Genomic DNA, 23760 nt, shown 5'->3' with positions numbered 1-23760 from the left:
TCGTATGGACTTTGGCGAAACGAGTTGAACTTGTTGCCCCATAGGTGAGCTTTGCGGTTCCATTCCAGTCTTCAGGACAAGCCCACCCAAGCGGATATAATTGCGTAAGGAAAGTTAGCAGATGGAATGGCGGAGGACAGCAATATCAGAATAAAGGTTTTTTCAAAACTAGATGCATAATCTTGTTGAATAAACCTGGGCCTCGTTCTTGGCACTAGAAAGTCGAAACGAAAGATGCAACGGGAAAGATTGGGTGACGATGTGGCTGTTCATGGTTGCGCTTAATCACGTGGCGTTGCACAGTGAGGCTTCGTTGCTCGTGTGGCCAATCAGACAGCGATGAGCCGTTTGATGTCTCCTTTCGATACAGTAGGTCCTGACTTGAGCGGCACTGTATTGTGCACGGCGCGGCGCATTGACGGCAGCGTGAATGCTCTCTAGCCAACAGATGGCCTAAATTCACGCCTCACGCCTCAAGCCTCAGACTACAGGCAGGGCAGGGCAGAGGCAGTCACCAGACCGCTTTGGTCTGGTGCTTCCTGCCCCGAGCCTTTCGCTGGTCAGGCTCACTCCCTTCTACTCAACTTGGATGTAGAAATCCACTCTAGCAAAGCGAGGCCGGCAATCACAACTCGATTTACGTCCGCTGGTTGCAATGGGAACTCGTGGCTTAAAAGTATTTCGCTTTCGCGGCCGCTACTATGCCTACTACGTCCAATACGACAGCTATTATGAAGGGCTTGGTGCCACCATCGTCATGAGCATTCCCGAGGATCCTGCAGAATACCGTGGTACGCTGGGCCGTTGGTCTTTCACTTATTCACGCTGACGTTGTTTAATTCGCAGAATGGCTCGAGTCAATGCGAGCCTACTATGCAGACATTGAATTCCAGCTTGAAAAAAGCGCGAACCTGATTCAAAAGGACGTCGTGCTCGACGAGGATGTTACGACTGACCTGGGCCTTCACGAGTTCCCTACATCATTTCCGGTCCTAGACTCGGACTTTGGCTTCATCGAAAACGTTTACATAATCAACCTTGATCGTGAAATTCTGACCATGAACTACGGCATCCACTGGAAGTTGGATAATATTCCACGGGCCGACAATCTGTGGCTCCGCGCAATCCGGGAGAGCATCTACGACTACATGCCAACAGTATCTCTGGAGCTTTGCCCAGAAGAGCATTTGGCATCACCAGCTTTGCCGCTGCCCAAGCCGGACAAGGCACTTGAGTATGAGTTTCGCGTTGTGTCTCCAAGGACAGACATTCGAAACGCTCGACATGCTTTCCTAACCCATGTTCTGGCCCAGGTACATATCAAGTATGGCCGTTGTTCCCTTGCACAATTCGGTACCGAATGGAGTCCGGATTCTTTTCCCTTTCGCGAGCTGGCATTTTCGCTCGTGTCGATCGCTTCTGGAAAGGCTGACTTCTGGCCTCAAGAAAAGTTTAGTCTTGGAAGGAATAGGAGGTGCTCGCCTGGATGGTTTTATGAACGAACAATCTACGGTGACGATGATGGTCTGCTGTTGGAGTTTGGCTTTCCAGCTCATCTGCCAGAGGAAACACCAGGGGTATCCCCCGAGTCGACACTGTACTGGCTTGAAGACGATGTTCTTGTCAGTCTCACCCTTGTGGTTGATGGCAAGGCCATCACCGAGGCTGCTGACTTTGGCCTTGGTCGTCAGTGCCAGAGGCGGCGCCCATTTTACATGGTCGTCATGTCGCTTTTCGAAATAGCCCTTGCTGAAGTTGCTCTCCAATCCGAAGACGAAGACGACGAACCGTTCATTCGAGTCACTAGGCCGCTTCAGCTGTCCATTCTCCAGGCCCGCAACACCCTGAGCTCACATCCGCGGGAGCGGCCGGAACTAGTGCCAGGCGCTCGTAGTTATCCTCACACCGTTGACCTCTTGCGAAGGACAGGTTCCACGGGGTCCGCAAAACGGCTTGGCGAACTGTGGCCCGGGCTCTGCGCAATGGTGGACTTTTTTGAAGTCCTTGGTAATCGTCGCGCGGCAGCCAAATCGTCGGGGATTTTCCCTGCTGAGATTTGGGAGAGAATCATCCTGTTTACCGACTACTCAACCTGGAAAGCGTGTTCGGTCGCGTCACCGGACCTTCGCCTTTGCTGCCTCCGCGAGTACAGAGTCGATGATGAAACTGCAATAATAGGAAGGCCGTATGCGGGCAACAGGTTCCTGCGTTCTGGACAAAGAGAACAATTGCTGTCGTTCAATGTTGAAAACTTGGACCTTGGCGGCCATTGCCTAAAGATGATGGCCCATCAGAATTCTCGTAATTTCTCGGGTGTGCGATTAGGAGACTGGGTGCCAGTTATCAGTGGCCGGCGAAAGGCAGCAATGACAGGTGTGCCTATCTCGTTTTTTCCTGCCGAGCGAACTATTGAAGACGGCAGCAGCAGTAGTTTTGGCCGCGATGGGGAAGATGCCGAGTAATTTGAAGACACAGAAACCAGCGGTGGCATCAACCTCAAGACATGTGGGCAACCAGTGTTTGTTGACTGAGAAGCGAGCTGTGCTTTGGTGTCTGGCCAAGCTTCAGGCCTGTCGTGGACAATATAGCTTAGGAAGTTTTTTACGGGCTAAATAAAAAAGACCGCATGTTGTTTTCGTGGCAAATGGCGCAGAAGAATTGCTGGTCTTTCAGACAGCATGTCATAGACGGGTGTTTCGATATGCTCACGACTTTAAAGTCGAGACTGTCGAGCCGCTGCATTCGCTATTCTGGATCGATCAATGCAAGATACCAGATTCATGCTCGCGACCTCTGTGACAGTGGGCAAAAAGACCCTTCCCGAAGCCTTTTGCCTAGATTTATTCCGAGCTCTGGCCTATGCAACTATCACACCGTGGTACAGGGAAAGACGTTTGTTGCTATCCGGTGCATCGAGCGTTTCAGGGCTGCTGAAGAGAGTCTCACCGCGGCGATTGACCTGCACGCCAGCTAGGGTAAACACGGGACCGGTGCTCACGATGCCCATCTGACTTGGTGCCATGGCCGACGAGGGGTGTGAGGTCCTACGCCTCAATGTATTAACCACCGTTGAAGTGTGGCGCATCGAGGCTGTAAAGACGAGCTTCGTTGCTTGAACAGTATAGTGCGAGCTTATAGGCAAGTCTCCACCAATCATCAGGATAACGCCGTGAGAACGGTAGAAACGCGGGCTGATGCAGGGCTGATGCAGCATACCTAGATATCAAGGGACAAGGGCCGCTACAGTCGCCTCAAATGAGCTCGGTACATGACCCGTCGTACGAGAGCACTTGGCCTCGAGGGCGAGTCGGCAGGATGTAACGGGTTGAGAATCCTTGGCCATGACGAGGCTGCAACGCCCTATACGTGAACCTGAAACGGCCAAGCTAGAAGGTCAGGAGGTGTCTGGTTTTAGGGACCAAGGCTGGGGGGACCTTGGAGCTCGCTGCCACACTACTTCGGGGCCACACTACTCCGGGGAGCCACGGCAGGAGCGATTGAAGGCCTGAGAACACGCCCCGGAAAGGATGCCAATAGTAGTACGGGCCAAGCACAACAGGTCGCATTCAGGCGCAACGGGCTCCGGGCTGATGCTGGACGCTGGATGATCCGGCGGTGCGTAACTGCTTTCCCGGGCTGCAGTCCCAGGTCGTCCGTCTGGTCGACGTCGCCCGGGGTCCCGTCTTGTTTTGATTTTCGCGGTCGAAGAAACGGCCTGCATCGCGTGCCCAAGCGGATCCCGCGGCCGTAAGGCACCGTGCGACCACGCCGGGATATTTCGATGGCCGTATTGCCGGGGCCGCGTCGCGTCGGATAGTCGACCGCACTGCATGGCCATGGGGAGCGCGGTCCGCTGGTTGGTGCGCAACTGGGCAGTTTCACCTGGCAGGCGTCGTGGTGGCCCGTTACTTGTCGACATAACCACCAGCATCGGGGCGTCCACGGCGCCGTGTGTTCCGTCACGCCCCCGATTGTCGCGGTCGCGTTGTTCACGGCCCGCTGCGACTCTGCGGCCGACCTGCCGTTGCCGAGACCGCATGCCGAAGCCGGGCCGGATTCGCTTCTGCGCTAACCAAGTGCAGGGGCCGCGGCCGGCAACCGCGGTCTCTGACTACAGCCGCTGAGGCTGGCATCCGCCGAGTATTGAACAGGGAAGACCATGCGGCGGGTGCTGGGCAGCCATTCACACCGACCATCGGGCGGATCAAACGATGCTCGGGGCCGCCTGCATCCCAAGCTCTTCCGACCCGACTGTCCAGCACAAACCCGCTCAACAGTCATAGCTGAAACCTGGCGGGAAGCCGTCGCTGTATTGAACCTACCGAGGAAGGAGGAAACTGCCCTGCAAGCAGTAAAGTTCCGCCGCCATGCTGACGTGCTTGCTCCCTGCTGGCGGATTCGGATTCTCTCGTCCACTCTACGCAGCGCTCGGTCGTGATTTCGCGTCCTGCTGCGGACCTTGCGGCCCGATCAAATCACACATCCGGCGCGCGCAAGTCCAGCTTCAACCACGGTCGAGTGTTCTTATGCCATACGAGGGGACGACGCCATGAGGAGGCCGCTTGCGTATCCTGCCGCCGGCGTAGTCGCCCGGGACGAGACTGAGCCTTCGGACCCCCCCGTGCGACCAGGAGAGGGCTGCGTGTCGAGGCCAGGATTTGTAACGGGCAAAGACCCTCTCCGCCGGCTGAAGGATTTGCCCAAGTGACGTTACACGGTTTGCTGCCGACGGTGCGCTTCTCGAATCCCTCGGCAATGACGTCTATACAATGCACATAATATACATGATGAGATACAACAAAGATTGGGCCAAAAATCCACAAAGCATACATCTTCCGCCCCGTTCGCCGATATAAACCAATCTGCAGATCGCGCTAGTTGAACTATGTATCCTGATTGTACTCCAACGCCCATATGCATGCCCAACATCCCCCCCCCCCCCCCCCCCCCCCCCACCCCCCTATTTTCTTTCCACCCCGGCTCCCCGTCAAACGGCTTCGCCCCTTAGCCCTGCTTGCTTTCGGGCACCTCGGGCAGGGACATGGTGTCTTGCAGGGTCAGCGTCTTGCACGAGCGCAGCTGGTCGACGCCGTCGCTCCTCGCGGCGTCCCTGATGCATTTCCACAGGCGGGTGTCGGGCCTGGCGTCGAAGTCGGCCTCGTGAATGTCCCAGGGCTTGGGCGCGGGGGTGAAGTGGATGCTGCGCACGGGCACGACCCTGGCGCCGGAGCAGCCGTAGTTCTTGGGCCAGACCGAGTTGTACAGCGGCATGATGCTGCACTGGAACTCGGGGCGGAGGGGCCGGTAGCCGTCGTACAGGTAGCCGCAGATGCAGTTGAGCAGCTCCTGCTCGGACTGGTCCCAGCGGCCGCTGAAGCACGAGGCGTGCTTGTCGTAGAGCAGCTCGGCGGCCGAGATGTGGAAGTAGCGCGAGGGCCGGAGCAGGATCATGCCGCCGTTGAGGCGGGAGCGGTCGTGGCAGTTGCCGTACTGGTCGGGGGCGCCGACGATGGTGGCCCGCGGGTCGGCGTCGGCAAAGATGCGGTCGAGGTCCCGGACGATGATGGAGTCGGCGTCGACGATGAGCACGCGCGGGTACAGGTCGAAGCCCCACGAGTGGACCTTGTTCAGGGCGGCCAGCCAGGTGGGCCGCGTCTCCATGAACTCGGGCTTCTCGATGGCGGCGAGGGCCTGGAACCTCAGGGGCACGACCTTGTTGAGCTCGGGGCCGTCGAGGGCGGCGCAGTCGGGCAGGTGGGCAAAGGGGTTGGGGCGGGCGCGCCAGCGGTACATGTCCTCGACGGTGGTGAGGTTGGCGTCGATGTAGGTGACGTGGACGCAGGTCCGGTTGCGCAGGGCCTCGGGCTGGGCCAGGACGTTGCGGACGATGGAGGCGTACGCGGCCAGGGCCCCGGTGCAGTGGGCGTCGGGCGTGACGTGGATCAGGAGGGGGTACAGGCAGCCGGGCACGCGGGCCGCGCGGTTTCTCGCGCTGGGCCGGATGCTGAAGTGCTTGCCGAGGGAGCCGTCGCCCTTTTCGCTCTCGGCGGTCGGCGGCGGCGGCCGGTCGGCATCTGGGAGGGGGGGGTCGGCGGCCGGGTCGGAGAAGTGCTCGGGGGCGAGGGCGTCGTGGTCGTGGTCGTGGTCGACCGCTGCTGCTGCTGCTTCTGACGACGATGATGATCCCGGCGTGAAGGAGGATGGGTTGTTGTGCGCAAAGACTGTCGACACCAGCTCGTTGGGTCTCGGGGTGCTGGTCCAGAGATAGGTCGAGCTCAGGATGGCCAAGGCCAGGACGGCGAGGAGCAGCAGGCCGCCGCGGGGAAGAGCGACCCGACCCTGATGACCCATGGAGGAAAGAGACGGCGTCCACATGAAGGAGCCTCGGTGCAGGCAGGACGCGGGGGACAGAAGAATCGGGTCGCAATCGGGAGTCGATCGACAGACAAGAGGGGAGGGGGGGGGGAGGATGGGCGGATGGACGGGTGGAAGTTGCTCCAAAGACGACGGAAAAGGTAGCAAAGAAAATGGGGGGGGGGGGGGGGGAAATTAAACAATGGAAAACAGAATAGGAAAAAAAAAAAAATACCCCCCCGAACAAATGCAAGATGAAGACGGAGCAAGCGAAATTAAAGATTCAACAAATGGCACGCCTGAGGTGGGCGTCAGCCAGCGGCCACCAACTTTGTCGGTGTCGGCGTCGGCGTCGGCTGGCTGGCTGTGCTGCCCTCAAGATCCCCCCCCAACCCTGATCCGGCCCTGGGGAGCTGGGAGCGTGGGGCGTAGAGCGTGGGGTTTGCCTGCTGCTGCCCGACACCACACCGCCCGACTGGAGTCATCAAGGCGTCACCGTGTGCACTCTGGCTGTCAGCACGGCGCGCCGCGCGCACTGAGCCCCGGAAAGTTGATGTTTGCAGCTGCGCTTTTGCAGCCAGCCAGCCGCCACCATTGATCGCCACCATTGACTGCCACCATTGACTGCCACCATTGATAGAGCCACATCCCGTCCCACGCCCACCCACTGCTATCGCGCTACCTGCTCTTCCATACTCCCTGCACCGTGCCGCTAGGTACCTAGGGTAACTGCTCCAATCAATGTCACCGGGGGCATTGTGCGCTCTGAACAAGACCCCCCCCCCCCCCCCCCCCGCCCAGGCGCATGATAAATGCCCGTGGGGATTGATCAGCCTGAGCTATGTATAATACCTCATTCTTCACTGCTGCAGCCCCTGGCGAACCCGTGCCGTGTACGTAGCATATAGATTCACAGATTACGGCAACTCCACAGTGCGGATACTGCGCCTTGGCAACATGAACTCAACCAACTGCGCACACCGGCCCTGCGGCCCGGATGGAAAGAATTGATGGCTTGGAAAAGAGGCGCTGGGCTGATTGCAGCTGCTACGCCAGCTCGCAAAGGTACGAGCCCGGGGGTCCGAGCCTGCCTCGTCCCAGACAAAAAAGGAAAAAGGCCAAACAGGAGGCTATCTATCCACCACACGCTAGTGCCAGCCCGTGCGGCCCAGCTCAAACACAAGACGCCCCGAGACGCCGGGATCGACGGCCCCCCCTTCTTCCCCCAGCGGCAACGCAAGGGGCCCCAGGACTCGAGTCGCTCAATTCGCCGCTCGACTCGTCGCGGCGGTGGCCGTGGAGCCAGGGGCTGGTGCTTCTCCTGCTTCTCCTGCAGCTCCTGCTTCTCCTGCTGCTCCCTCGGTATCCAAACCCAACAAACCCCGTCAGCTGGCGGGTGGCGACATCTGTTGGCGCAACCTTACGGCCAGGCCGCCAGGGGCACTGCACTTGCGAATGCCCCGCTAGCGCCTGGATCCTCAAAGAGATTTGACGCCGCCAGGGTGGGCTTGCGCTGACGAATGTCGCAGAAGGCTGCATCTTTGCAAGACGCCAGGCATGTATCAGAGACCGGAAAGACAAGGGGTCCGGGGCTGCATTCTTCCGGCACCACTTTTCGCAAGGTGGGCGCGCAGCAGCAGCAACCAATCAGGGCGTGCTTCAGTGGCGCCGGCTACGAGTTCCATCATCCCATGCTCATTCATCTTCAGCTGCTGGCAACTTGCGTTTTGCCCACTCCAGCATCCCGCGACACCAGCCAGCAGCACGGCCAGCACGGCCAGCCAGACGCAACACCACTCCGTCCCGACACCCAAAACAACAACCAGCGTCCAGGGAAGGGGGTCGGGAGGCGAGCCGGGACTGGGGAGTCGGCACGATAGCCCCCCCTTCCTGCCGGCTTCTCCCTTTCAGGGGCTGCTGCTGGATCCTGCGATCCTGCGATCCTGCGATCCTGCGATGCCAGCGCGGAGCGCCCCGTACGCACCGCCGATTCCTCCGTCCTTGCTGCCGCCCATCCCTCTCCTCTGCCCTTTTTCCTCTGCCCTCTGCCCTCTATCCCCGGTCCGGTCATCATCGATGCTTCAGCCCCCCCGGACCAGTCTCAGTCCTCGCTGCCATGTGGGGGCCATATCATCTGGCCAAGTTGGCCCCCCCTACTCCGTACTCCGTACTCGCGCGAGTTTCAGCCAGCCAGCCAGCCAGCCAGCTTCGCGTGCGACACAACATGTCAGCTCCGCACCACCTGGTTTGCGAGAAGCCTCCCCCCCCCCCCCCCTCGCGGCTGGCAGATCAGATGCTTGCTGGAAACCCTCTCCGCCCACCACCATTCACCGGCAAGCTGGCGACAAATAACCACCACGCGTGGAAAAGGGGTCGCCGTTGCGTTCCCGCCGCATCAGGTTTGCCAGGAGCGTACGGGTTTACGCAGCACATTGGCTGCAACGGCCGCCAGGGCCATCCCGGATGGGTAAAAGGCCAGCAGGAGCCTATTTTTGCCTCGACCCATGAGGGGGGGGGAAGCGACACGGACCAGCAGAGGATATTTTGGATTGAAACTCTAGGCGTCAGTGCTCCCGTACGCCAGCGAATGCAGCAAGGCTCTCGACCCCTGCGATGAAGCAAGCAGCTCCCCGTAGTCGGCATGTATTAGCCGACATCCTTGAGCCCGTCCGGTGCTGAATGACCCCGAGACAGCTTCGCTTGTGGACCACTTCCACGGTCGTCACGGCAGGCAGTCGCACAAGCGGCCTTGTTGCTGCGCAAAGACTGCATTGCGTCTTCACTTCTTCCACGCACCCGCCAGCCGAGTCCTCGCCAGCACCATGGCCCATGGCCGCAAAGCCCGCAACCTCGCCCACCCCAACCGTCAGCAGCTCCCGTATCTGCAGGTGGGCCTGCAGCTCCCTCCCGATCCAGTTGCGCATCCCAATGGCATTCAGCGGGTCCAGCCCAAACGAGTGTAACCGCATGTGCACACTCTGCGCAGCCACGTTCGCCGGGTCCATCATCAGCATCGCCGCGAGCTTGCCCCCCGAGCTCCGACGCAACCGTGCCGACCAGGCCTCGCTGACAACGGCGATGCGCCAATGCGTCCGGGAGTGCGTTTCCAGATAGATGCTCGCTCTTATCTTAGCACCGTTGCAGCGTGGACAACGTCACCGACCGGCGGAGGCGTCTGTTGCAGCTCCGAGGCCAGCGACTGCACCGCCGCGCCTGCTGCAGCACTGTCGTTGATGACGTTTGCCGCCTCGTTCGACGCTTTCCCACTGCGCCACGGCCCCGCGACACGGCGGGCACCTCTCCGGACGAGGTCCCTTGTAATTACGCACGCACCCGATGCCGCCGGTTCCGCCGACTATGGCATGACATAGGTAGCCATTGCCCTTGGGGTTTGTTGCGGTTGAGCTTCGCTGAGTGACCTACAACGACCGGAGCCGGTCGGCAATCTCGCCCCCCTAGTCTTTCCGCTCGCCTTTGCACACGTACGTACCTTGCGAGACCTTGGCTGCGAGGTCGTGATTCACAACAAGCTCTTCGCGCGTCCTGCCACTCGGCCTGCCACTCGGCAGTTGCCTGAGCGAGGCTTCCACGTCTGCCGTGCCCGTTCCTGCCAGCGGACCAATTGCCTTGCTCGTCAACCAGCCCATCGCATTGCCCAGGATTCGCCTCACAAGACCGCGGGCGCCTCGGTAGATACAGGCGTCAGATCGACCGAGCTGGACGTGCAGTGCAGTTCGAGTCAGACTGGGCCATAGCCAACCTGCCGTCACATGTGATGTCGCGCTTGCCGAGCTCGATGAATCCTCTCAAACGGAGCTCAGAGTCGCCCACGATTCTCGAGCGTCGCCGCCCAGAGAGTTGATGAGCGCGTCAAGGACCCCTCCCGCCCGTAGCGCGGCGTATGGCGGGGCCGAACGAAACCGTCCCTGCTGTACTCTTTAGAAGACGTGGCTCTCGGGAACCATGCCGTACCTGTCCACCAGCAGCTGCTTCTTGGCGGCTGTACTTGCGGTTTTGTAGACGTCGGCCCCGGTTGTCTGCGCCAGCTGGATGGCCGAGCCTGGAGGTGGGCAAGCTCGACAAGACCGTAGCACGCCGTAAGAGTACGCGTCAAGGACGGAGGCTGCCACCCCAATGCTCATGCCCATCCGCTACAACGCCGGCGCTGGTGCAAAGACGGCGCGCAAAAGTGCCGTACGCACCAAGGGGCACGGCGGCAAGCGACGATCGCCGACGGCGAGCGAGGGAACCTCGGGGCCGGTGCCGGAGACGGTGCCGCTGCGTCCGATGCCGGCGTACGAAGCAGACAGCTGGCCCAATCGCCATGGCCGCGTCGTTGGAGTTGCTTCCCCGTGCACGCGACGCGGATGTCAACCTCGTCGTCGGCCAGGTCGTATTCAGGCTCGTCCTTCCAGCACAGGGAGTCCGGGGCCCCGGCCGTGCCGACCGCCGTCTCGGGTCTTTCCCCCGCCTTGCTGAAAGTCTCGGGCGTGCGGGGCCTCTGCTCCCGCCTGGTGGAAGACGGGTTCCTTCCTTCAGCTCATCGTCCTGCCCCAGTCGCGGCACCACAAGCTGGCCGTGCCGCTCGCAAAGGCTCCGAATCCGCCCAGGGACTGTCCTTGCCCAGAATCGCTCTCTGAGAGTTCAGGATCCTATTTCAGCCCGCGAAGACGTATGACGCCTTCGATCGCGGCGCATCTAGGCCTAGCGTCGCCAATCGCTTCTCCGTCTCTGGACCGCGCGCTCCTCAGCATGGCCCTGGGGCCATGGCTTCGTTCAGGATGCGACGCGGAACCGTAGGCGCCGGAAGTTACGGTGTTGCTGCGGCATGGCCATTCGTCTACGGTACGTATGTGCGAGGCAGAACGTAACAAAGCACTTCAATCTTGAAGCGCTCCAGCCCTGTGGCTCGCGGCATCAGTCAGCGGGCGCGGCGGATATAGAGTCGCTTTGCTCACGCCACTGTCACATACGACCACAGCCGCTTGAAAATTCTGGATCCCGTCCGATCTCCGATAGATAACCAGGCGAGCGCCGGATTAGTAGTTGGGTCGGTGACGACCAGCGAATACCTGGTGTTGTATGTTTTTTTTTTTTTTTTAATCTTCACAAAAATATGGACACAAAGGAAAAACGCCAGTGAATTTTGTAGCACAGCCATCTAGCTTCGTAACTGGGGCCGAAATCCAGCCCATCGGGCTCATTTTCAATCCTTCTGCCGTGATGACCGATTTACTGGAGGAAGGGTGCCAAGAGTCAATAGCAAACGTCACCGGGCCAAGGCTCCCATGGCCAGGACAGCCAGAAGCAACAAGTTGTACCACGTCTCCCGCATTACTGGGCAATTTCATGCCGACTTCCCTCTCGTGTGCTGCCGACGGCATGAACCGCCACGGCAATGTGCCGCACCCGGCGCACAGTGTGTGAAACGTAAACTGGACAAAGCTATCCACGAAAGCCGCCGGCATGATGGAGGGCGTCTCGTAGGCCATACCCATGGAGGAGGCGGTGTCGGGGACGGCAACTCCCAGTCATTCCCGACGCCGCAAAGTCGTCATCGGACATGGTGAACGAAGGACCGTGGTCCTGGAGCTCGGCATACATTACGTCCAAGGGCACCCTGACGCCTGGTCTCGTCTGCGCCTCTTCCGGCGACCATGTGCGGGGTGAGATCTGTGTTCGTGGACATTGTTGTCGCTTCGTTTCCTCTTGACTCTTACTAATCCTCGGCAGTGCTGGAGCCATCCTCTGCTGGGATCCCGCAAAGATGCAGAGAATTCGTCCCATTCGTTCGACAAAGATCGGGCTGCTTCGGCGTAGGGCCTTGGAGTGAGAACCGTCTCATACGCCGTATTGCTGTCCAGCACAAGAGCTTTGGGGACGTTGACCTGGCGAAGCCGCGAGGAGCCGATTTCATATTTCTTTTTTAGCTGACGGAGGCGAGCCCGTTGATACGCCGCCTCTAACGCCATGCATATTCAGCCGCCGAATGGAAAGGTAACCAGCGACTGCATCCGGCGATGTTTGATCCACGGCAGGTCGTCTAAAGAGCGTGCATTGCGCCACGTCAGCTCCGAGTCGTGCTGGCAAAGGGCTTACGCCGGTGTTGCTTGCTGGCGCGGGACTCGTACCAGTAGCGTTGACTTGTTCACGGGCATGGTGACAAGTCTGTGGTGAGGCCCGGCGTCGTCGTGGCGTGGGGTTGATTGATTCGGTCAAACTGGAGCGCTTGACCTTGAAGGAACAGCTTCCCGGCGAGGTCCATCAACGCCACGACGCCGTTTTGGTTTCGCACCAGCGTGGCATGGGATTGGACGTCACTCGCGGCTTGAGCGCCGATGGACTTGAGGATCTGCTTGATGAAACCTTGGAGTGCCGAGTGCGGCTCTACCCGGATCAGAATGTCGACCTGTTCGGTCCCGCATATTTTCTCGAGGGCGGCGGAGAACAGCATGGCGCTTGACCAGGTTACCGGCCCAGGAAGACGGCCCCGGCTCCTCGGTAGTGTTGCGTCTGCCAGCCAGCGACGAGAAGAAGGCTACATCGGTGCGGCACGGTCGCGGGACAATGTCTCTGAGCACATCGAGATACGCGTCTGCAAACGGGGCATGCGAGGCGAGTGATGCGCCCCGTCAATATTGAGCTTGCGGTTGGTTAACGACGGGTTGCCGCTCCCGTTCTGATTCCAGTCGATCGATTCGCTCGTCGTCTGTGGATATCGTGACGAAGTTTGGTGAGTCGTGGCACGCCCGTCAACTCATGCAAGCCTAGCAACTTGATTTGACGCTGGACGTCTTGCGCACCCGCACCCGATAGCTGCCATGGGCTCCCCGCATCTCTCGATGCCTTTCCTTTAACAAGATGGCCATCTGGCTGCCGTGGTGCGCCGCCGACATGGCGCCCTCCATCGACAGCGCACCAGCAGCATACGCAGCGACAATTTCACCGCTGTAACGGCCAAGCACCATGCTGGGCCTGACGCCCCACGAGGCCAGCAATTTTGTCAGGCTGATCTGCATAGCGGCCCAGATTAGTTGCGACAGGTACGCCTCGCCAATCCTGGAGTCCTCCCTGGGCCTCAGAAGCTCCTCGACGACGCAGAACTGCGCGACAACCGTGCAAGACAGGCGGAAGCTGTGCATACGGCGCCGGCAAACACGGGATATACTTGTATCAGCTCGCGGCCCATCTGTGCCCCGCTGGGCCCCTGGCCCGGTGTGGATGAATGCATCCTTGCATTTGGTGACGGCGCTTTTGGGCACCGTTGCAGGGCTGTTCCGCGTCTTGGCCGGTTCGTCGCACGACGGCGTGGCAATGGCAACGCGCCACGAAAGATGCGATCGTCTCTGGGTCAGCGTGCAGGCGATTTTGTAGAAGATGCTCTTTTTGAAAACCCTGGGTGCTCCTCCGGGTAGACAGTCAGCTAGGACATGATGGTCGTCGCGGCTTTTTTGTCGTTGGCGCATAGGACGATACGCTTGGTGTGTTCCGTCGTGGGAGCCGGCAGGGGCCGCCGAGGGGGACGGCGCTCGAGCACTACATGCGCGTTGGAGACGCCGTAGCTAAGCTGTATGCTGACTGTTTCTTGTCCTTGGGCCACGGGCGGAGGTTGGTTGGCACCTTCATATTCCACTTGTCAAGGGTTGTGCATGGTGTGCCCGTGAATAGTTGACGCTTGGCAAGATGAAGCCCTTTTCCAGCACGAGGTAGGCCTTGATGACGGAGATGATGCCACTGGCGTTTTTCAGATGTCCGACGTTTGGCTTGACGGGGCCAATGCACGGGTGGCGCTCGCTTCATTCGGCCGCTGCCAGACTCGCGATACAGACCGCCCGCCTTGATCGGATCACCAGCCTTGGTGCCAGTGCCGTGTGCTTCGATGTATCCGGAATCCTGGGGCGAAATGTTGGCGCGGCCGCTCCCGGCTCACCCACTGTTTCGCCGTCTTGTTTGACGCCCACGTTGGAGATGCCTCATCGAATCTTGTCGTTGTCCTTTGGAGCGATCAAGAGGTTTAATCACCAGGCAACCGACGCCTTGTCCCCTCTCCAAGCCCGACTTGGCGCGGTGAATCGCGCAAGTTGCTTCTCCCGACCAGAGCGCCTGTACTGCGGCCGCCGCCTGCGCCCGAGGAAGCAGGCGCGTACCCGAGCGCGCATTTCCTTGCACACTGCCGTGGCCTCTTGGTACGTGATGCTGAACAAGGAAGCATCAAGCTGGGCCAGCTCGCATCATAAAGTAGCCGCTCCGCATGTTGAGGCAGCCCTTTTTCCGGGGGTCGGGGTGGAGGGGGGTTTGAGTGCGGCAGCAACTGTCGTGAAGCTGTGCAAACAAAAGCACGTGGTTAGTAGTGAGCGGTCGGTCAGGACGGCGGCAGACTGGCAGACGGCCAAGCATTTCCACCAAGGTCCGTACTTGCTTTCAAGTCAAGCAGGCCGATGGCCGTGTTCCCCCCCTTTTGGGGCCGCCCAGACAAGAGCATGGTACCCGGTTTCATGAGGAATCACCTCTTTTCGCCGCGCCAGTGGTCGAGGTTGCAGCGTGATGTGCAGATGCGTCGTCGTTGTCGCGCGGCACTTGAGGGGCTTCGGCAGGTGGCCAACTGCCGAGCCTGCAGCTGCCGGCTGGCACGGCCCGCAGCGGGGAGCTACAGTACATAATGTACCTGATTGGTCCGCAGGGTCTCGGCAGTAGCGCAACGCCCAGGCGGACAGCCGCCAGGGTCCCACAGCGCAGGCCCACACGGCGGGCGATCCTAGCCCCTGGAATCTGCCACCCGCGGGACGGCTTCACTTCACCAAAGCGCACGGCGTTGATCTGATCCCAAAGTCACTGGCAACGCGGCATCACGTGGATAGCTCCACGGAACGCGTTATGCCACGTACGGCATGCGGCATGCGGCATGCACGGTGCGGGCGAGGAAAAGGGCCACGAGCGGAATCTGCCGTCGACCCTATCGAGGGGCCGCCACAAACCATGGGTGGCGCAGCAGCGGGAAGAACTGAATGAGTGAGTGATGCAGAGCAACAGGGTAGTCCGTACTCTGTACAGTAGATGCGACCTGGCTGTCTCTCTCGGTGACGTCGCATCCTGCGCCTGCGGGATAACAGCATTGAATCTTGGTGAAAGCAAAGCCCCGCGCCAGGTACTTGTTCCGAGGCCCCGGGATGCCCAGGACGGCCAAGTACCTCACGCAGCCTCCAGTCGTGTGACCTAACCCCACTCCACCCACTGCGCCTTGTTGGACAGACTGATAAACGTCGCAACAACCAACGACGTCCTCCCAAGCAAATACGCTCCCGCGACAACGCTCCCGCGACTACGCTCCCGTCCTCGCGCGCCAGCAGCCATCGCATCACCATGGCGATCCTCTGCCTGCACGGCTCCTTTGGCAGCGCAAAGGTAAGCAAAGCCCTCATCCCGCCCAGCCGGGCGCACGCAACAAGCAAACCAACGAAAACACCCCCGCCCCTCAACTCACCCGGTGCCTCCCCTCTCGCCCTCGCCGCCCGCAGAACTTCCAGACCCAGCTTCAGCCGTTCGTCGCCGCCGCCTCGGCCTCGGCCTCGTCCCCGACCCAGACCCAGTTCCGCTGGATCGACGGCGGCCACGAGGCCACGCCGCCCCCCGGGTTCGACACGTACTTTGGCCCCGGCCCGCTGTACCGCTTCACCGCGTACGACGGCCTCCGCGAGCACGACAAGCTCGTGTCCAAGCTGCGCGAGTTCCCGGACGGCATCAGCCCCGAGGACACCATGCGGCGCCTGGTGGCCGACCTGGAGGGCGGGGCCCAGCAGTCGGTGCAGGCGTGCCTCGACCGCCTGATCGAGACGCTCGACGCGGACCCGGACATTACGGCAAGTAGATCCCGACGACGCGAACCCGGGGGGGTTTTTTCTCGTCCCGTGCTCTCATCTGACCCCCGTTGACGGCGACGGCAGGGCGTTCTCGGATACTCGGAAGGGGCGACCATCGCCGCCAGCCTGGTCCTGGAGGAGAAGCGGCGGTTCGACGAGGCCGGGCGCCGTCGGCACCTCAAGGTGAGCGCCATCTCGCCCTTGGTTCCCCGTTTGGCTGCCCGTACGAGCGAGACTCGTCGGGGTGTGGCCCCCCGCCGCCCCCACCCACCGTAACTGCTTCTGTGGAATATCTCATAACCCGGGCGCAATGGGCTTGTGCTGGGCCCGATCGAACAAACAGAGCGCCGTCTTCTTTGCCGGCTGGCCGCCGGTGCGGATTCAGGACGGCCTGGTGCGCTACCTGCTCGCCGACGAGTGCCAAGACGTCATCGACGTGCCCAGCTGCCACGTGGTGGGCTGCAACGACCCGTACATTGACGGCGCCATGGCCCTGTTCGGCATGTGCGACCGGGACACGGCCGTGCTGTTTGACCACGGCAAAGGCCACACGATTCCCCGCGATGCGAGGACGCTGCAGGAGCTGGTGGCTGCCGTGGAGAAGGTGTGGGCGGCGTAGGCGCAGGAAGCGATGAAGTGATGAAGTGCATGAAGTGCATAAAGCCTGTAAATTTTTAGTCGCTCGCGGTTCTGGTGAATTCGTCGAGTGAGCCAACGCTCAGCGCAGTGTCCAGGGGGGAAAAGGGAGCAATGGGAATAAAATGCAGTTGCCGCGGCGGAACCGAGTCCACCAGCGGACCAGACAGCCGCGGCTGCAGATGCCGCGTGCCAGCTTGCTGCCGTGACGTCTCGCGGCTTGGGCTCAACCTTGTTGCCGATGCGGTGGCCTGCTGGCGCTCCCGCCTCCCGGCAACCTCTGGCATCTCGTTGTTTCCAGGAATCCATGGCGCGTGGTCGCCTTTTGGCATGCCGACCGGGGTTTTTGCAGTCCTGGCCATTGGATTTTTTTGGGGGGGGGCCGGGATGTTCCAGAGTTTGGAACTTGTTTCAACGTGGCTGCAGGTCCTGGTCCTGGCGTCCTACGCGACAGGCCTTTAGCCGACGAGTGCGACAACAGGTTAGGAAATGTCGTGTAATTGCCAGGCTAAAGGGTTCTTTCGTATGGCGACACATTTCGAAACGCGCGCGCACACACAACACACACACAGAGAGAGAGAGTCCAAACTTTTGTGAATCAGCCTCCAGGGCTGTATTCCAGCTGCTTGAATTTTAAAGACAGTGAACTAAGCTACACGTAATCCTTTACAAACATAAATCGAAACTGAGCGTCGGGTCCGTCTCCCTGCGGTTTCCAAGTTGACAAGTACCATCCCCATCCTGTCGTCCCTTCATGTTTCCTGGCGCGCGGCAAAAAGGAGCACCGGATTTCCCGGACAGGCGACCCTCCATGCCCTTTCACCTGCGCCGCAAGCCCAGCTCTCAGGGTTGCCTGTTTGTTTTGTCCTTTTAAAACTCCAGGGAAGGCTTGCCGGTGTCGACGCAGTTCTTCTCGTTAAAGGCCTTCTCGGCATCGGCCAGGACGTCGTCGACTGCCTTGGCGTGCGACTTGGCAATGCCCTGGAACATGGGGGTGACCTTGGCGACGATGGCCTTGCTCAGTTTCTTGTTGTCCTTTCCAATCTTGCTGATGTTGGTTCGCAGGAGCGCGCAGAGGTTGTGCTTCTCAATCTCGGGCTTCTTGGCCTTGAGGTCCTTGACGAGGGTCTCGGCATGCTCCTTGAGCTCGTCGACGGCGGAGGCGAGCTTGGTGAGCTCCGAGATGCTGAACTGCTTGCCGTGCTTGACGTCGGCGGTGCCGCTCTCGATGGCGGCGGTGAGCGCGTCGACGGCGTCGAGGACCTTTTGCTGGTCGCCGCTCCAGTGCTTGACCTGGTCGTCGAGGGCGTCGGCCTTGACGCGGACGTGCTTGAGGACCTGGGCGGCGGTGCGGGACTTGTGGGGGTGGGCAGGCTTGACTTCCTTGGCGGCGTCGTCGGCGGCCTCGTCGGCGAAGCTGTTGACGGCGGCCTCGTCGGCGACGCTGTTGACGGCGGCCCCGTCGGCGGCGCGCTCAATCACGCGGGCGTGGACGCCAGCCAGGGCGCCGAGGAGGATGACGGAGCTGAAGAACTTCATCTTGGAAGAATGGCGGGGAGAGAAGACGATGTAATAAAACACACAAAAAAGGGGGATTTGGTACAAAAAATTCTGCACGAGGCAAAAGGCAAGGAAGCGAACTGCTTGCTGTAGAGAAGAGAAGGGGGCAAAGAAGGGCTGGAGAAGGCTGATGTTTTGTTGCGAGCTGGTTTGTTTCTGGTTTTCTCAGCTTCGAGGGGCGAGCGAGCGCGTGTTATATACCCCCCCCAAGCTTCTGGGGGGAAGGCTGGATCCGCGTCGCTCGGGTGCAGCTTCACATGCGGCGCCGCCCCCGGGGGGTGGCCAGCGTCCGTGGGCGCAGGCCGAAACAGAAACCCCAATCTATTTGCCGGGCGAGATTGGCGTCGAAGCGTGCGGTGCTCTCGTCGTCTCGGTTTTCGCCGCTGCCCCCCTCGAGAAGCGCGAAGGTGAGAACGAAGCAAGGGGCCCCCGCGGGGGGGGGGGAGAATGTTTCTATTCCATACACGCAATCTGCCAGAGAGTGCGGTGGTCCCTTCCCCACTTTCCCCCGTGATAGATGGCTGAAGTCCACGGGGTCAAAGGTTGGTTGTTTCTTTGCCCCGGCTCGACTGACTCGGGGGGCGGGCAAGGCGTGTCACCAATTCTCCTCTGCTGTTGCTCGCTTGTCCGGCCTGACTCGGGGGTAGGGCAAGGCGTTTCATCCTTTCTCCTCTGCTGTTGCTCGGTTGTCCGGCCTGACCTATGGCGGGGCGGGGCGGGGCGGGGCTTTGACCCTTCGGCCCACGTGCCAGCAGCCCGGGACGGTGCGCCGGCACATGCCGCCTGGTTGCAGCTGCCCATCCAATCAACGGCCGCCAACCGCCACGCGTCGCCGGTCCGTTGGGGGCAAGGGGGGAGGCCAAGAAAAAAATAAAATAAATAAAATAAAAATAAAATAAAAAACACGCAAGAGCCTGCCATCGGGCGTTTGCCAAGATTGATGCTCTCTGGTCCTTTTTCTCGCGCCAGATCGGCAGGGGCACCAAGATGGGGGCGAGTTCGTTGCTTTGTTTCGCTCGCCCGGGATCCAAAGTCCAGTTTCCCCTCCGCCATCCCGGCCGTGCAAGAGGGGGGCCTCGTCTGAAGCTGGAAAGTCCGGGGGCCTGCCTGGCATGGCCGCCCTTTGTCGGTCCCAGCGAGGAGCGGTTCGCGCAAGGCGCCCGGCGTTTTCCGGGCCCGGCAGTCGTCCGCCAATGGCTCGTGGTCTTGGCGTGCGACTTGCTTGCCTGCCTTCCCAAGGCGCCCGTTTGCTTTTGCCCCTCGTCGTGAGACTTTAAAAGGGGGAAGCCGGGCGCCGCCCCAAAACCCCTGCTCTGCGGCAACTGCCGTTGGTCGCTGGCCCATCTTGAACCTGGTCGGGCTGCAGCTTGCCCGTCGCCCTTTCTGCTGCGAACCCCTGCTGCCGCTGGTCTTGACCGCTAAGCCGCGTTACCAAAAGACACCGCACCACATACGTCGACGGTGGACTGGAAACAAAAGCGGCCCCCGGGGCGCCCGATGTACCCTCGACGAGTCATGCGCGTTCGACGCACCCCGGCGCGCTGAACCATCCGCTGAACCATCCGCTGAATCATCCGCTGAACCATCCGAGCGCGCGAGCAACATGTTACAGTATCGCAAGATGCTTATCGTCAGGTGGCAAGCTGCCGCCTGCAATGGCACGTGATCCGCGCCGCCCGCCCATCACCATCCCCTCTCAAGGCGCATGCATCAGCAGACAAGAACTAGTACAACGGTGCAGAAAAGTACGAGCGGCTCCTATGTAGCCACGGGCTTGAGAACGGGCCCTCCTCGTTATGTATGTATGTATGTATGCCCTCGTCAATCCGGCTGGTTCGTTCACTCAGCAGCATCTATCCCAAGGCGGATGGGGAAACGCGTCCATCTACGCAGTATTGACGCTCAGCATGTCGCTTGGTGGATGGCTCTTTGTAAATGCCAGAATCGCGTGCATGCGCATTCTGGTGATTAGCGTTCGGCGGGCGTCACGAGCAAAAGAATGCATAACAGTCCAGGAGCAGTACTCTCCAGGGTAGGTCGGCTTATGCCCCGTGCATCTACTGCTCCTCCCTCCCTCCATCTTGCACAGTAAACAGAGCAAAATGCAAAATGCCAAAACGCAGCAAGTCTAGCTAGGCCCAAGGAAGAAGCTACATGTACCAACCGGTTTGGCGCGGCCTATGCCTATGCTTTGGCAAAAGGAAATTACGAGCAGCGGTACATGGCAACCTCTGCACATTGAAAGGGATCAATGCAATCCAGGTTCCACCTCGCTGCAAGGAACGGACTGGAGCATTGCGCGCAGCCCTTGCGTCACGTGCACGGCCGGGGCATGGCCAGGGCGTGGCGGTTGCCAGGCTTGGCGTCGTCGAGATGCGACATGTCCCGACGGCGTGCGGCTTCCGAGTAGCCGACGTCGTGTCCACCAGCTACATACAACTCTGCTGGTACGCGTCCGCGTATGCGCTTCTTTGAATCGTTGCCGCGTCTGTTTGTCCGGCTCCCGTCTGTCTACCTCGTGACTGTGTACCAGGTTGCCAGAGTTAGCCCGTCTTATGCGGCCGTATCAGCCCGCTATCGCGGCAATAGACCAAGTAGTACTACATATTTCCACATATACTCCCTTAATACGATTCCATCTGCTATCCGCTCCTATCTGCCTACCTTGTGTCTGTGTACCAAGTTGCTACCAAGTTGCCGGAGTTGGCCCGTCTCATGCGGCCGTGTCAGCCCGGCTGTCGTGGCAATAGACCAAGTAGTACTACATATTTCCACATACACTCCCTAAATCCCATTCCATATGTTATTCCGCTCCTCTCCGTCGACCAGACCACGCGCCATCTTTCCAAGTTCACATTGACATGCCTGTGAATACCACCCGGTCCGTCGGAGGACGTCCCGCCCCAGAAGCCGGCTGCCGTGACGCCGGCTGCCGTGACGCTCAGGACTGGGCACCATGCATATCAGGCGGTTGGAACTGGGGGAGCACTTGGCAGGAAGCCCGGTGGTGGCTACGGACATTCCATTCACTGCGTTTTACTTTGCCGGGTCACCGTCTCGGCTCGCGAACTGGTCCAAAATCGTAGACGTGGCGTGGCGCATCTATTCCGGCCGTGAACCGCGTCAGCGGCCAAGTCCCCGCCCCCCCCTAGTAGCAGGTGTCTCGGTAAAACGCCTCCCTTAAGAAAATGAAAAAACACCGGACATGGCTATAGCAACTCAGGGCTGAAGAAAAAGCTTTTGAAAAGAGACGGGGGGCGAAAAAAAAAAAAAGGAACAATAAAGACAGAAAAAAAAATCACTCGAAGCGGCGCGGCCGCCGTCCCGCCGCCACCGTCGGCAAGCTCGTCCCCGAGACCGATTCCGATTCCAACCCGGCAGCCTGGGCGAGCAGCAGCTTGTTCCCGCACAGCAGGCCCCGCAGCCACTCGGCAGCCTTGCCGAGTATAGCCGACTTGCTGAGGCCTCGGTCCTTCAGGCCCGGCACCAGGCTCAGCAGATCCTCGAAGCCGTCCTTGATCATGGCCCGGCGCTTCTGCTCGTGCAGGATGTGGTTCCGCCGCTTCTGCTCCCCCGTCAGCTTCTCGCGCCGCGGGCTGACCGTCGCCAGCGTCCTTTGCTCGCCCAGCGCCGACCCGGCATACTCGAGCGAGGGGACTCCTCGACATGACGACCGCACCCGCCCCCCCATGGATCTCGTCCGTGTCCTGAGAACTGGCCACGTGACCGAGTGCTGCGCATACGCCGGCGAGACGGCGGCGGCGGCGGCGGCCCCCCTCTTCCAGCCGTAAAGGTCAGAGTCGTGGCCGTGCGGACACGCCTTCTGCAGGGCGTGCCCCGGCCCGGGTGGCATGTGATCGTGCCCCGCCTCAGATATCCTCGTGGGGGTAAAGTAAGCCCTCGAGGAGGGTCTCGGCGTCGGCTCCTGCCCAAAGGGCTTCAAGCAAGCCCCCGCGGCTGGGTGAGGGAAACTCGAGTCCGTCGCCTCCCACTCGACGGTAGCGCCCTCCTGCGGGCCCTTGTACCCGGTCCTCGCGGCGCCGTGGTCCCAGCCCGAGTCGGCAAACGCGCCCTCGTGATGGACGGCGTCGTCGCTGGTGCTGCCCAGGAACAAGTGCTGGCCGAAACTCTCGGCTTGGTGGCGCAGGTCTCCGTCGACGGGGAAGCAGCCCGGGCCGGGGCCCGCCAGCAGACCACTCTTGCCGTGCTGGAACGCGTGCTGATTCTGATGCTGGTGCTGGTGCTGGTGCTGGGGCTGGTGCTGGTGCTGGTGATGGTGCTGGTGATGATGCTGGTGATGATGCAGTGGGGGCGCAAAGGTGTCGTCGGCTGGCAACTGGGCCAGATAGAGCGACTCCTTTTCCGGCCACGCGCCCTGCCGCCGCGAGTCCCGCGCTGGCAGCTGGTCCGAGGCAAATTCGGCACTCATGTAGGCCAGGAGACTCATCTGGCCAGAGGGGCTGATGGGCCCGGCTAGGATTGGGTACATGTGCGTGTCGAACGGGTAGGCGGCGGGGAGTCCTGGGTCCAAGCCGAACCGGCTGTAGAACGCTGGGCGAAGAGCAAAGTCAGCATTCCAGCAACGACCAGGAATCACGCGGCGCTTGCAGCGAGTTTTGCATAGGGACCGGGGAGAGCACGTACCATCGAGGTTGGAGCAAAACTCTGGCCGCGTTGGGTCAGCAGACATTGTCTGGGTAGCGAGCATTATTGTTTTTTTTTTTTTTTTTTTTTTTTTCGGGTCGTCTTGCAACCGCGGGATCCTGATGAGTCGACGTGGGGCTCGAGAGCAAAAACAGAGCCAAAAAGAAGAAGAAAAAAGTTGCAAGGGCCGAGGAGGCTATCGGCAATGCTCTGCTTCAGCTAAACCTAACCAGAAATGGGGAAAGAGACAGACACGGCAAAAGAAAAGCAGCAAGTGAGCGAGATTCCCGTGTCTTATCCATTTGGCGAAGCATGCGAGCCATGCGAACCATGCGAACCATGCATTGTGCAATCACAAACCGAGTCTTTTTCCTCGTCTCTGCGCCTCCCCAGTCGGGCTGGTCAAAACAGCGCTGCCTCGTCGGCTGAGAAGTGAAACGAGACCAGGTCGATTGCTCGAGGGACCGAAATGGGTTTCACGTTTGTTCGCCATTCGTCCGATCATGGCGGACAGGGACCTGGTGACTGTGATGTTTCCCGACTCCGCGAGCGCCGCTAGTTTCAGTGTACCTACAGCTACAGTACAGTACTGTAGTACATTAGGTACCTTGCGAGGTAGGCGACTTGGCTGGCATGGGACGGTCCTGCCGCCTGCCTGGTCGCTGCTGCTGCCGCCTGCCTGGTGGCTCCTGCCTGCTCGCTCCTGCCT

At 60.4% G+C, this 23760-nt stretch overlaps 9 protein-coding genes across 9 annotated transcripts; 4 read left to right on the top strand and 5 right to left on the bottom strand.

Annotated features, from left to right (window-relative positions):
• Window positions 1-655: 655 nt before the first annotated feature.
• Window positions 656-2462, top strand: UV8b_03392 (uncharacterized protein; the record flags this gene model as incomplete). The annotated part of the gene is made up of 2 exons (XM_043140890.1): window positions 656-791; window positions 847-2462. The coding sequence occupies 2 exons, from the start codon at window positions 656-658 to the stop codon at window positions 2460-2462; spliced, it is 1752 nt and encodes a 583-aa protein (XP_042996824.1).
• Window positions 2463-3469: 1007 nt separating this feature from the next.
• Window positions 3470-4039, bottom strand: UV8b_03391 (uncharacterized protein; the record flags this gene model as incomplete). Its single annotated transcript, XM_043140889.1, has 1 exon — window positions 3470-4039. The coding sequence occupies one exon, from the start codon at window positions 4037-4039 to the stop codon at window positions 3470-3472; it is 570 nt and encodes a 189-aa protein (XP_042996823.1).
• A 965-nt stretch (window positions 4040-5004) lies between these two features.
• On the bottom strand, window positions 5005-6351 carry UV8b_03390 (uncharacterized protein; the record flags this gene model as incomplete). Its single annotated transcript, XM_043140888.1, has 1 exon — window positions 5005-6351. One exon carries the CDS (start codon window positions 6349-6351, stop codon window positions 5005-5007), a length of 1347 nt encoding a protein of 448 aa, XP_042996822.1.
• A 1523-nt stretch (window positions 6352-7874) lies between these two features.
• On the top strand, window positions 7875-8234 carry UV8b_03389 (uncharacterized protein; the record flags this gene model as incomplete). The annotated part of the gene is made up of 1 exon (XM_043140887.1): window positions 7875-8234. One exon carries the CDS (start codon window positions 7875-7877, stop codon window positions 8232-8234), a length of 360 nt encoding a protein of 119 aa, XP_042996821.1.
• A 413-nt stretch (window positions 8235-8647) lies between these two features.
• Window positions 8648-8990, top strand: UV8b_03388 (uncharacterized protein; the record flags this gene model as incomplete). The annotated part of the gene is made up of 2 exons (XM_043140886.1): window positions 8648-8821; window positions 8916-8990. The coding sequence occupies 2 exons, from the start codon at window positions 8648-8650 to the stop codon at window positions 8988-8990; spliced, it is 249 nt and encodes an 82-aa protein (XP_042996820.1).
• Window positions 8991-13121: 4131 nt separating this feature from the next.
• Window positions 13122-13820, bottom strand: UV8b_03387 (uncharacterized protein; the record flags this gene model as incomplete). The annotated part of the gene is made up of 1 exon (XM_043140885.1): window positions 13122-13820. One exon carries the CDS (start codon window positions 13818-13820, stop codon window positions 13122-13124), a length of 699 nt encoding a protein of 232 aa, XP_042996819.1.
• Window positions 13821-15714: 1894 nt separating this feature from the next.
• On the top strand, window positions 15715-16830 carry UV8b_03386 (uncharacterized protein; the record flags this gene model as incomplete). Its single annotated transcript, XM_043140884.1, has 4 exons — window positions 15715-15756; window positions 15870-16211; window positions 16296-16394; window positions 16555-16830. The coding sequence occupies 4 exons, from the start codon at window positions 15715-15717 to the stop codon at window positions 16828-16830; spliced, it is 759 nt and encodes a 252-aa protein (XP_042996818.1).
• An 887-nt stretch (window positions 16831-17717) lies between these two features.
• UV8b_03385 (uncharacterized protein) lies at window positions 17718-18386 on the bottom strand (the record flags this gene model as incomplete). The annotated part of the gene is made up of 1 exon (XM_043140883.1): window positions 17718-18386. The coding sequence occupies one exon, from the start codon at window positions 18384-18386 to the stop codon at window positions 17718-17720; it is 669 nt and encodes a 222-aa protein (XP_042996817.1).
• Window positions 18387-21705: 3319 nt separating this feature from the next.
• On the bottom strand, window positions 21706-23097 carry UV8b_03384 (uncharacterized protein; the record flags this gene model as incomplete). Its single annotated transcript, XM_043140882.1, has 2 exons — window positions 21706-22958; window positions 23052-23097. 2 exons carry the CDS (start codon window positions 23095-23097, stop codon window positions 21706-21708), a joined length of 1299 nt encoding a protein of 432 aa, XP_042996816.1.
• Between the last annotated feature and the right edge of the window lie 663 nt (window positions 23098-23760).

The sequence above is a fragment of the Ustilaginoidea virens genome, chromosome 3 (assembly GCF_000687475.1).
Source record: "Ustilaginoidea virens chromosome 3, complete sequence".
Lineage (NCBI taxonomy): Eukaryota > Fungi > Ascomycota > Sordariomycetes > Hypocreales > Clavicipitaceae > Ustilaginoidea > Ustilaginoidea virens.
The sequence above is the reverse complement of the archived record's forward strand: the minus strand, read 5'-3'. Positions and strand labels throughout refer to the sequence as shown.